A 13,010-nucleotide genomic window follows, 5' to 3' on the forward strand; every position below is an offset into this window, starting at 1 on the left:
ACATCATAGTACTTTCGCGTATGTAGTCGTGCGTTAGCTAATTTAAAATATTTGTGAACCCCAATTATGGTATGTATTAATTGTTAATAATTGGCACGTAGTTTTATCCCCCTTTATGCATAATTATTTCATTCTTCTCTTATTTATAAACTATTTTTGCTTTTCAGTCATTTTGTTGAAATTTCCATGTACTATAATAATCATGTTCTGTCATAACTGACCTTTGACTTCCGGAGATGATTGTAAAGGCATTTTGTCTGCTGCCTAATTCTATTTATGAATATATTTTTTATATATACATGAATGAAATACTGTGCAAATCAAATGAAACGCTAACCATTGGCAGGAGGTGCAGAAGTGGCGTACATGTACATTATTACTGCATTACTGACATCTATATGAGTCGTTCGTTAATCAATAAATCATGATCCTATTTGAAATGAGGAACAGTACAGTATTTTCTATGGCATATCAATTTCCATTTGCATTGTATAATTTTCCATTTGTATTCTATATTTTCCATTTGTATTGCATAATTTTTCATTTGTATTGTATAATTTCCATTTGTATTGTATAATTTTTCATTTGTATTCGATATTTTCCATTTATATTGTATAATTTTTCATTTGTATTGTATCCAAGGGATTGTTTATTTTGATTTGTTACGAAGGATTTCAATTGTTAACGTTGCTTTGAGAATTATTCACTGATGTACTACAAATGTAGACGTGCCTAGCGCACAGGGCCGTAGCAATGACGGTTCTTTATCGTACCAACGCCTGCACCGACATGGAATATCTGTCATATCGGAAAGACCCGTGATTCTCACTTTTAAATGCCGAGTGTTTGGCAAAGGAGCAACCACTACCTATGTTAATGTCTAAGGTTTGATGCGGTAATGGCAGGAACGGTTCTCGAAATCACGACCTCCCGCCCACAAACCAAGCGACATATCACTGAGCTACCGCGACCAGGTCCATGCAGGACTAGTTATTTAAAAAAAAAATACGTAGCTAGCTCTAGCAATGGCGACCCCCCCCCCCCCCTGATCAATTTGTTTTAATAGAACTGTCCAGAAAAGCATGTACAGTTCATTTAGTCAGAATTCAGTAGATTCGGGGGACTTCGGTCCTTGGGTCCCCACCAATTGTTAACATCGAGTTTGGTTTGTTACAATTATTCAATGAATTAATCTTTTAAAAGTTATCGTTTATCGAATTTAGTAATGCGCGAAATGTTGAAGAGGTCAAGTTCATGAGTCACGTATCGCAGGAATGTACCGCATTTGCTAAATGCAATGGCGTAACCCCCAACCCCCCATTAATCTATCGCTTTTATACGCGTAATGTGATCAGCATATTCAAACTTGTCACGTATTTAACCGCTGGCTGATCTAGATAATTCTGAACGAAAGGATACAGTTAACTGCTGGATGCCTGGGGACCTAGTGTATCCATGACAAAGTCATTGGTGGTGGTGGTGGTGGGGGGGGGGGGGGGGGCGAAGTCCCCTGAAACAAGTGCGTTCTGACAAAATAAAACGTACATGTATGCTTTTTTTTCGACATTTCTATACAAAATAAACAATATATCATATTTGTGAAGGGAGAAGGGGGGGGGGGGGGTGTCTCCTGGTGCAAGATTCGTCTTTGCTAGCTAGCTACATGTAGGTTGCTAAATCTCAAGGTAAATTTTGAGACCGATTTTTTTCATATTTTAACCATTTTCAACAAGATGGCCACCTTAAACCAAATTTCTTCAAATGGACTTATGTACAGTCATACTCAAGTAAAACAATTTCAGTGTTTTATTTCTGGCCTTTTGAAACAGTTTGCAATTTTTAGGCCCATTATGTTACATCTACCAGACCTGATTTTGCAAGCAAATAAAAAAAGTTGATTTAAAGATCACCCTAATAGGCCGGGGGTCTGGTTTTGGGTAAATGGTGCAAAATCCTGTATTCTGAGCATTTCCTGGCACTTCTTTTTCCCTTTCAAATTGTCTATTTCTTATACAAAAGATTTATGTTACATATACTTTCTTAATTTTTACATATGTTTTCTTTACCCCTAGATCATTACAGCAATAATAATTAATATGAATTCATGTATCAATGTAAAAGGGATTTTAATCAACATACCTTATTACACACAACAATTTACATGCATTTACAAACATGCGTGACTGTGTTGATTCTTGCAGCATTCTTAATTCCCTTTCTATTTTGTGTCCTAATTTCAGATACTGTCAGTACACTGATCTGACCTGTTTGATTTGAGTCGGTTTAGCCTTTTTTGAAGCTTTGTCTTAGTTGCTTATCCTTCCTCTTGGTTTAGATAACTCTTAGGTTAACTGAGAAAGTAAAATCAATATCATGAACTACTTCTTTGTTCCGCCAAAATATTCTTACAGTTGTTGGATAGAGAGAAGAATGAATTTTAAGGTAATTAATTGATTATACAGTTACAAATGAATTAAACTTATATTATTTTAAATGTTTTATGAATTTAACGTAATGTTTACTTATTCATAGTTATTGGAACTATTTTTTCGTTGATTTTCATCGGTCTGTTTATCAGTTGATTTAGAACGAATTCCGTTGGAATGTAACGGAATGTAACGGACCGTTGAGTGACAGTTCTATATAAGCTCGTCAACGCTTTTTGACGGGGACTAGGCGTTTTTCAGATAGGTTGATTTTGGCTTCGATAAACTAATTTTTGATTGAAATTTATTTGCTCTAGCCCCGAAGTTGAATTTATTATCGTAGTTTTTTATCGTTTATCGTAGGGAAATCTGCAGCATTTTTCTATAACTGTTACACTTTTTGGTATTTGATTTTAAATGAAATTTGTAAAGTTGTGAGAGTTATTATTCATTGTCAGAAATTTTCGACCGCTCAATAAACCATCATCTCAAGTTATTTTTATCTCCGTCTTGTATTTGCCTAGTCCACGAATTTTTTTTTACTTTGATTTTATATCCGCCATCGTCAAGGAAAATACACAATTTTGGTGTCAGAAGTGGGATAGCCAAGTAGTGCTATCCCGTTACACTTCACCTACAGCTGGTGACGTCTCAATATGAGTGAAAAATTCTCGACGGGACGTAAAACAATCAATAAATTATTCATCTATAGTGGGTTTAACGATAAATGCTGTATATGAAATATGTGGTCGGATGACAAACAGCGTGCCCTTGAGACAAATAATTGAAAACATGGACGACTTTCGTATCGCCCAGACTAAGGAAAAGAAATTTGCTTCTAGGAAGAAGGATTCGACACAATATAGTGAGGAGTCATCCAAATTTGGACTCCATTATGTTTATGCCATAACTGATCAAAATGAGCAGTCGTATATATTGGGCCTTGAAATGGCAGATAAATCTGCAAAATCAACGTTAGATATCCCTAAAGATAAATATTCCTTGTGATATTTATAAAGTTCGTTAAAACAATGAAACAACACAGATTTGATCAAACATACAGTACACAATGTCCGACCGTGCTGCAACAGAAAAAAGCCTCCTATTCATTGCTAGAGAAATATATGACTGTACAGATCAGATATTGTAAATTGACCAATCTGAGTGAAATTGAACAGAACCAAATAAGAAAGATGTACAATGTTTTTGTGGTCTAGATTTTGGTCAATGCTGGCGACTGTATATTTAAGACACTGATCGATACCGATGTAATACAGTTTTCTACCTTAGAGAAGTTGTGTTCTATCGTGCATGTACATACATGACTTTCCAATTTTTTAAGATACATGTAATCCAAAAAATCGTCCTTTAAGAGCTGTATTTGAGGGTATGCAGGTAAAAGAAAATTTAGCCGTTCGCAAATCCTTATGTTTTATTATCGAAATTTATGTACGAATTTTAGAGAGCAATGGGCATATCTCAGATATGAGGAAAATATTTTTTACAACTGAAGAAATTCCTAGAAGATGAACATTATGCAGATTTCATTACCGGAGAATACATTCCATTTAGCTGTGAATATGTTGAAATAAATGCGTTATGGACAGATTTAATAAGAACATTAGATGTAGATGACAAAGTGTTCAGGTTTTGTCAATCATTTTTAGAATTTGAAATTGAGCAGTGTGTGATCAATTGCTTTTTGACGAGAACTATAATATCATGAATTCTGAAAGCGCCAGATAACAAACAAAATCTGTACTATGCCATAATGAGCTTTCGGATAGGTTGTTAGCTCAGCGTGACTATTTGTCTCACCACAGACCAAGTGCCTCGATTCTTGCAAATGAAGAATTATTGTTTTCTAGCTATAAAACAGCAGCGTGATTATTTATCAAAATGATGAAAAATAAGGAGAAACGTATAACAAATGCCAGGAGAGAAGGCGTGTAAAGATCGGAACAGTGAACTTCAAAGTAATAGTCTTCAAAATATTGAAGACAGGGATAAAGGAATCGCAAAGAAAAAACAATTCATTCTTCAGAAAAACGAAACCCTTACAAACGTGACCCATTTCATTTTGCCTTGGATTCATGGCCTTGATTTGTTGTTGCTACCCACCCTTTGTTATGGAAAGGCAATATTTTTATGCTAGTCTTTTTACATATGTGTATGCAATAGGGGGTCATCTTGTTAGACCTCCTATCGGATGTTTTTATTTTGTCTATATATGTTCTCTTTCTCAATGTTAATTTTATAGATGTATGTAACAGGGGGTCATCTAGTGATTTGCAGCATATGATCGTAATTTTTACTTGGTTTTAATGACCCCCTGTACTGTATATACTTTTCGTCATTTACTAAATAAATGACATTTTCTATTCTCAAACTTGTTCTGATTTGCCTGCTTAGAGCAAAAAACGAGTGCAGTCCACTTGGCTAGTACTTTCGAGCTAAGGATCATAAATCAGTGATTATTGTAAATAATAACTTTTATGTGACATGCGAAGTATTTGTCTCTCACTTTACCCTGACCTGTTGTTTATGTCTGTGTGTAGTAATGGGTGTTTTTGATCTAATTTTACCCTTCTCCTTACTTGCTGTCTTTCATCCAATCAAATGTAACATATTCGACACGTGGTCATTTTCTGTTTGTTTACTATGTACCAGGAGCCACGCTAGTTCAGAGCAGCAGTTTGTGTACCCACCGTCCACCCCTTCTACCTCCATGCAATGTATATACTTTTTGTAATTTACTAAATAACTGACATTGCCTTGATTTGTTGTTGATACCCACCCTTTTTGTGTACAGGCAACCTTTTTATGCTAGTCTTTTTACATATGTGTATGCAATAGGGGGTCATCTTGTTAGACCTCCTATCGGATGTTTTTATTTTGTCTATATATGTTCTCTTTCTCAATGTTAATTTTATAGATGTATGTAACAGGGGGTCATCTAGTGATTTGCAGCATATGACCTTAATTTTTACTTGGTTTTAATGACCTCCTGTACTGTATATACTTTTCGTCATTTACTAAATAAATGACATTTCCTATTCTCAAACTTGTTCTGATTTGCCTGCTTTGAGCAAAAAACGAGTGCAGTCCACTTGGCTAGTGCTTTTGAACTAAGGATCATAAAGGACATTTGCGTTTTACATTTTATTGAAAACAACACCTCAAATTGATAGTCAAGTATCCTCAATAAAAACAATCTCTGAAAAGAAACAACGTTGTGTTCACAAGTAAAGGTGGAGTCGAATAGTCTCTTAGCTTTCCCCAAAATGGGGGCAAATTTGACTGTCGATGAATTAAGGTGTAATTTGATCAAACCTGTGCATCTTGCATCAAAATCTGTGACCAAAATTGTGGCATTCGACATTTAAGAAAACAAGACATTGTTAAAAGGGTTTTTGGACTGAAAATGATTTCATCTGTCAAAGGAAGTGACGGATGGTACAGTGTTGTTTATGACGATGATAAATCAACCTAATAGTATACTTTCATTCTGAAGCAAGATTTAGTCAGGGGATTTGAAGATTTTAAAATACTTGACGATTAAGGGAATACTTGATGATTAATTGGAATGGTGTGTAAGAAAGACGGGAAGTTGCCAAATAACACATTTTTTTTAATTGTATGTTCAGTTTTCTGTTTTACCCTTTTTATGCTGAAGGTTTGAGTTGTATGTTATGATCACAACTTTTCATTGCTCATTTTACTTTAAATGAGAAGGATGCAAGTTGCAATTACTAAAAAGATTTTTTGTTTTGCTGTTTGTTGTCAAGTTGATTAAAGTTTCCATTTACTTTCCCCACTAACCATGCAAACAACATATCTTTCATATGGGTACATACAATTATATCATACAGTAAGTCTTTATTATTTCTCAGTGATTTGAAGTTTTCTAAAAGTTATTGTATAATTATATAAGTTCACTTCTGCTTCATACTTAAGATATTTTATTGAAAGTATAGATATTAACGGCAAACTAACAACTCAACTTTATGACAAATGGGATGATTTCAGCTTCTCCATCGTCAACTTCCCATATTTATGTAGCAATATTCCATTATCACCTGCATATGGTGTTTATATTTCTCAACTGATTCGATACGCAAGAGCTTGTTCTGTTTATGGTCAGTTTTTAAATCGAAGCAGGATACTGGCAAACAAGTTGATGGTGCAGGGGTTTCAACAGTCTCGTTTAAAGTCAGCATTTTGCAAATTCTATTGTCGTTATAACGATCTAGTTTGCCAATACAACCTATCATTGGGTCAAATGTTGACTGACGTGTTTCATACCGATCGCTAGACCGTTCTTGGCACACTGATTTTGACCACGGATAACTCCGTTTTCCTGATCAAGATATAGGGCTCTCGGCAGGTGTGACCGGTCGACATGGGATGCTTACTCCTCCTATTGACCTCATCTCACCTCTGGTATATCCAGGGGTTCGTGTTTGCCCACCTCTCTATTTTGGATTGCTTATAAGAGTTATGAGATTGATCACTGTTCATTTCAATAGCACATAAATAAGTTATACGAATTGACACAGACATTCATTATCTTGATGACATATTAAATACTAGTAACCGTTAGCTGTTAAATTAAAGATCAACAATTTTGTATTGATGTATATAAATTACCAAATGCATCTTTTTAATATCTAGTTTAGAAACTAATTAGATTCCATTTATATTGGTTTCAGGCTCAGTATTCACATTAGAATTTCTGTTAGTGAGTAATGCTGACATACAAGGGCCTAAAAAGGATAATTCATATTTGTAAGTTCATATACCATATTGAATTCAATGTTATTTCGGATTTCAAAACTTTCGATTGAGCATCACTGAAGAGACATTATGGTGCATCAAAATTGGTACCGTATAAGTTTTACCGTGTTTCATACCGATTGTTAAGCCGTTCTTGGCACACTGATTTTGACTGCGGATAACTCCGTTTACCTGATCAGGATATGGGGCTCACGGCGGGTGTGACCGGTCAACAGGGAATGCTTACTCCTCCTAGGCACCTGATCCCACCTCTGGTGTGTCCAGGGGTCCGTGTTTGCCCAACTATCTATTTTGTATTGCTTGTAGGAGTTATGAGATTGATCACTGTTCGTTATCTTCACCTTGCATACTTATGTTATCAACTTGAGAAATATAAGATTTGAATATTTCAATAACACAACAATCATTACTTCCATTATATTCTTAGATCTTTTCAACAAAAACTTCATATTGAAATTTCACGTGTTGGAAAAGAGAGATAACTCTTGCAAATATTTAAACTGCTTTTTTTATCACTATCTATGTGAGTAAAATTTGAATTTCGGAGTGATTTGGATTTCAAAACAAACTATGTAAAGGGAAATAGTAGAAATTTTAAGTATTACAATTTTCACCTAGCACTCCTACTCATTGATCAAAAGTAATGATAGTGATCGTTGCTAAATTCACATTTTTTCATGGCCAACCTCTTCATTTAAGATGAAGACCGGTGTGGTGTATCACTAATATACTGAGTACACATCTAGTACGATTATCAAAATACATACATGTATAAGCACATTATAAGTAAAAATAGTGAAGAACAATGTGATACTTAATTATCTGACTAGATGCTCATCTCTTATTGAGAAGGGTGTGTTATAAATTTGCGGAAGTACTCACAGGTAGAATGCATGTCAATAGAATAAAAGTCGTCATCTCTTCCTGTCTGAAAAAAGAAGTAGGATTGTCAAATAAAAAAAACCCCAAAACAAGTAGAAATATTTTCATGATGATATTCATTGGTAAAAAAAAAAAAAAGACATGGTTCCTATATCTACAGACTTGTATACTCTTAGTCATACCGGTGGTTGTAGAACAAGTCCTCTTCCGAGTTTTTCACACTTCAAGAGTACGTATTATCAAGGTTGTATCGCCCTCTTATTAGAGATTGCAACAGTAGATTACGGTAGCAAAGGTTTTTGGATTATAATTGATAGACTATGAATGTTAGTTTAGGTCAGCTGAGTTAATGTTACCCGTATCCGTTCATTTTGTGGGTAATTATCTATTGAACGTTTTGTTTTACTTATAAGACTAAACATGATCATTTTTCTGTTAAACTAATGTGGGGTATATTTTGGGATAGGGAAAATCGTAATCACTTAATCACTGAATGAAATACATGTACATGTTTATATTTTTTAAATACTTTTTACATGCAAAATTATTTTGAGGGGAAAAACTTATTTACTAACTCTTACAAATTAAATTAAAATAATCATGACGTTTCATTTTAGCCAACTATGTCCAAGGATCGTTTGAAAGGACATTGAGTTGTACACAAACAACTGGACATAGACATTTTACACAGAATTGGTTTGGTCTACAGGCACATATAAACGTTTTCCAAAGGGAGGGGGCAACCGGAAGACAAGTTGAAAGTTTACTTGCCTAAATTTCATGATGAGAGAAAAGATTTTTGACCAATCTTCAAAATGGTGGGGGATTTAGAGATTTTTAAAGTAAAACCGCCTATCGATGACGTTTTTTTTCCCTAGGCTTCCATTTCTTAAATCGGGGGAAGGGGGGGGGGGAGGTCTCCAGCACTTATATTTGTTCAATTCTTAACGTTCAAGCTTCTCATTCATTACTACGGTGTACTAAAGACCGTGAGAATGAGGAGGCAGTCACCCGATATATCTTTAGTTGCATATGAAAATAACAAATAATGATCATTGTAAAAAACAGCCCCCCCCCCTCTTGATTTCAACTGCCTGATTTAGATGTCAAGGTTCACGGGTTTCAACAGATAAACTCTCTTTGGACTTCTGGCAGCAAAAAATTTGTTATGTTCAAAGTTTCCGGTAGACTTTTGCTAAATACATTTAATTGATTTCCCGCAATAAAAGCAGATAATATTGGACATAGATGTAGGTTCACAAATGTTTTAAATATTGACATTATATTAATCAATATAGGTTTTCCTTCTAATTTTGCGTTGTACATGTGATCAAAAGCTTTTGTACCAGTATTGATAATTATTGATTATGATTGTCAACAAAAGAGATAGTAGGTGTAATTTGCACAACACATACATTTACGTAAATGTAAACCTTTGCTTCAAATCCTCGAATCGTAATAAATTATTATCAAAATAGGCTATCAAGGTTGATTAAAGAGTAGTTATTATTGCACACGCACATTGGAAAGAAAATTTGGGTTAACACATTCTTGTTATCTTCGTTTGTCTATTTGTCGCACTTTCTAGTCATTAGAGAACTCCTCTTACATTCTAATATAATATCTTAGCTTATATCTGGACACGTTTTCTTGGTTATAATATGTGGGGCCTTGCTTGACCAGGGGCGGATCCAGGAATTGTGGTTACGGGGGTGCCACGTTATGAGGCAGTGGGTCCAGGGAGAAGCCCTGGTTGGGGCCCAGGGGACGAAGCTCCTGGATTTTACAGATTATATGGGGCTTGAAATATTTCTCCTATAGAGTCATTTGAACTATTTTCTATCATTTTGATAAGGTGAAATTAATAAAATGACCCAAATGTTAAGGGGTTTTTGGAAAAAATTAAGTTCTCCCAATAAAGTAATTCAAGAAATCAAAAGATTTTTCATTTATTTATCCGGGAGTGGACGGAATTAATGCTTCTTTTATCGTTTAGTACATTTTCCAAAACAAAATACCGCGATTTACCTTTAATTTGAAAATTTTAGTTGGGGGGGGGGGGGGGGGGCACCAGCTGTGCCCCCCTCTAAAGCCGCCGCTGTTGACGATGGTAAATTTCCAATGTGAAATTGAAATGTTCTCAAATGGGGAGTTAAATACATTAAATATCAAACAAGTATTAACAACCAGCTTTCATGGGTATTAATGTCTTAATGACAACATACGAGGGCTGTTCGATATGTGTATTGTACCACAGAGCGATAATGCTTTGCACAGTTTCGTGGATGATGATACTCTGGAATAGCTCTATACAATACCTTACCAAGGGTATAAACATGAGCTTCCTCTCCATATAGTTTTAAACGTATAATCATTTCAATAGAGCCAGTCATTGACCAATGTTGTAAAAATGGTTGGGAAACGGGTTGAGAATATTAAAGAAATTAAAGCTGATATAAAAGTTAGTACAAGACTGGGGTCATTCGGTAATGCAGATTTTTTTCTGAATTGGGGAAATTTTGTTGGTCTGATAAGGTACACTGTTCGTTGCTGGAGAAAGACAATTTCTGACTGGCACAGAGTCCGTCAAAGATGTAGCAAAATCTGGCCGATCTGTGACTGCAACAGGCAAGGCAAATGTCTCAAAAGTCTGGGAAATAATTGAAAGTGATGGCAGATACCGGTACACGATTCGTGATAATATTGCCAAAGCTGTTGACATATCGTTATCGCGGGTGCATTTCATTTTGAAGCGTATTTTGAAAGTACGAAAGATTTTTGCTAGATGGATACTGCATATATTGACAGATGATCAAAACCGGGTACGAGTACAAACCGCTAAGCAATTGCTCAAAATGTTTCCCAAATTCAATCAAAGACAATTTGCAAACATTGTTACTGGTGAAGAAACCTGGGTTCACTATTTCGAACAAGTAAGAAAAATTGGAAACAAAATATGGCTAACCAAACACGGTACAAGACCTGTAGTTGCCAAAAGAACCATAAACACAAAGAAGATTCTTTATTGCATATGATGGTATCGCCGTACAAATTCCGGTGCCGAAGGTCGAAGGACAAAAGTGTTACAGGTCGATACAGATGTCATACTAAAAAACCTCAAGAAATATTATCATAAACGACGCCCTGTGTCAGGATTTAGGCATGTTCATATACTTCATGATAATACTCTATCACATACATCTGAGATTGTGAAGCAGTTTTGAAGTCGGAGAAGGTTACCGACTTACAATACCCACCATACTCTCCAGATCTAGCCCCATGCGACTTTTTCCTTTTTCCAAAACTTAAGAAAGTTCTTATCTGGTCGTCGTCACAAGTCCCGACAAACCCTTGGCTCAGCCTTCAGTCAGTGCTTCAGAGGTCTACCTAAATCAACGTACCGTGACGCATTTCAGAAATGGATTCAGAGATTGAAATTGTGTATTTTAAACCGCGGAGAATATACTTTGAAGGGATGTAATGTTCATTTCACTACGAATCGAATGCTTTTGAGATGTAGTACAATACACATTACATATCGAACAGCCCTGGTATAGTGTAGACTTGTGGATATTTTATCACTTTGGCATGCAAGGTGAAGATAACGAACAGTAATCAATCTCATAACTTCTATAAGCAATACAAAATAGATAGTTGGGCAAACACGGACCCCTGGACGCACCAGAGGTGGGATCAGGTGCCTAGGAGGAGTAACCATCCCCTGTTGACCGGTCACATCCGCCGTGAGCCCTATATCCTGATCAGGTAAATGCTTCATGTTTATAAAACGATCTGTTAGTATTAATTAAAGATACATATATGTATCAGGCGGGATAACAACAAAAAGTACTTAAATTTGAAGCTTGACAAATACATTTCTTTTTCACATTTGCCTCGTGGCTATGTCCAAAGGGAGGTAGAAAGCTTGAATTAACTTTATAATCAAGTTCTGTAATTGTAATGTATTGGATACGGGAAAAGTGTTTTTGAAAATTCATGTAACATCGAAGTTGCGATGAATATTAAAACTGTTAATCAATTATAGAAATAAAAACTGTAACTATATGCAATTTAACATTGTATTTCGAGTGATCATACCATTAAGGTTAAAAGTAAAATTTTGTGAATTATATCCAGACATAGCTTATGATTCATTTACTGACATGAAGGAACATGTAACTATACTCACAATATGCATATGTGAAAGAATAATTTCATCATATCAATAATTATCTATCAGATTTACTGTAATATCCTATATTGAATTATCAAATTATTATAGAAAATTAAGGTATCATTTTTATATAGGCCTATATCATTCTTCATAAAGAAACTTGGGTTTTAGTATTACTATTGAAGATCATCAGAATGTTGTGACTCCCATTAATTAACACCACACGTCGATCATTGTCTCCTAGCAGTGCTCGTGGGATTCAGAATGGTCGGGTATAAATAAAGCTCAGTAAATCTTTTAAAATATAGTTACATATTTTTTCCAAGACATTATCGTGGACGCATAATTTCTTATCTTAGATGTACGCTGATCTTAGCTGGAGAGAAAAATGTTTCACAGACATGGGGTTTTATATATCAAGGATTAGAAATACATCTTGAAACTATAATTTAGAGACAAAAAATTATCACAGGTACCAGATAACCAGAGATGTTGAAGTTTGCATATGAGCTTGATATAAAGTTATGGTTATTAGCGGGTAATTAGCAACCTGTGATATCTGACCTTGATCCTATAATCTGGAACTGACGATGGACATCGAAGTCTTCAAGAAAATGAGATACAATTACACGTACTTCCGAATCAAACATACTTTTAAAGTTCAAAGATGTAAATAACATAATAGTATGAATAAATTAAGTTGATGTATTTGATACATTTAGTATTCTTCA

General features: G+C 35.0%; 2 protein-coding genes across 5 annotated transcripts in view; both read right to left on the reverse strand.

Moving 5' to 3' along the window:
• LOC125681624 (uncharacterized) overlaps positions 1-13,010 on the reverse strand; it is a 183,429-nt gene that overhangs the window by 143,612 nt on the left and 26,807 nt on the right. The gene's annotated exons all lie outside the window — the stretch shown is intronic.
• LOC125681623 (uncharacterized) overlaps positions 1-13,010 on the reverse strand; it is a 121,988-nt gene that overhangs the window by 96,546 nt on the left and 12,432 nt on the right. Inside the window, exons 1-2 of one of the 2 annotated variants that reach the window (XM_056153632.1) lie at positions 8,288-8,352; positions 8,106-8,151 (exon numbers count right to left, since the gene is read on the reverse strand). In XM_056153632.1, the coding sequence (XP_056009607.1) occupies positions 8,106-8,141 (36 nt within the window). In that variant the 5' untranslated portion in view covers positions 8,142-8,151; positions 8,288-8,352. Of the gene's footprint in view, positions 1-8,105; positions 8,152-8,287; positions 8,353-13,010 lie in introns of those variants that run through there. The other variant, XM_056153633.1, reaches the window with a different exon arrangement.

This window comes from Ostrea edulis, chromosome 2 (assembly GCF_947568905.1).
Source record: "Ostrea edulis chromosome 2, xbOstEdul1.1, whole genome shotgun sequence".
NCBI classification, from domain to species: Eukaryota; Metazoa; Mollusca; class Bivalvia; order Ostreida; family Ostreidae; genus Ostrea; species Ostrea edulis.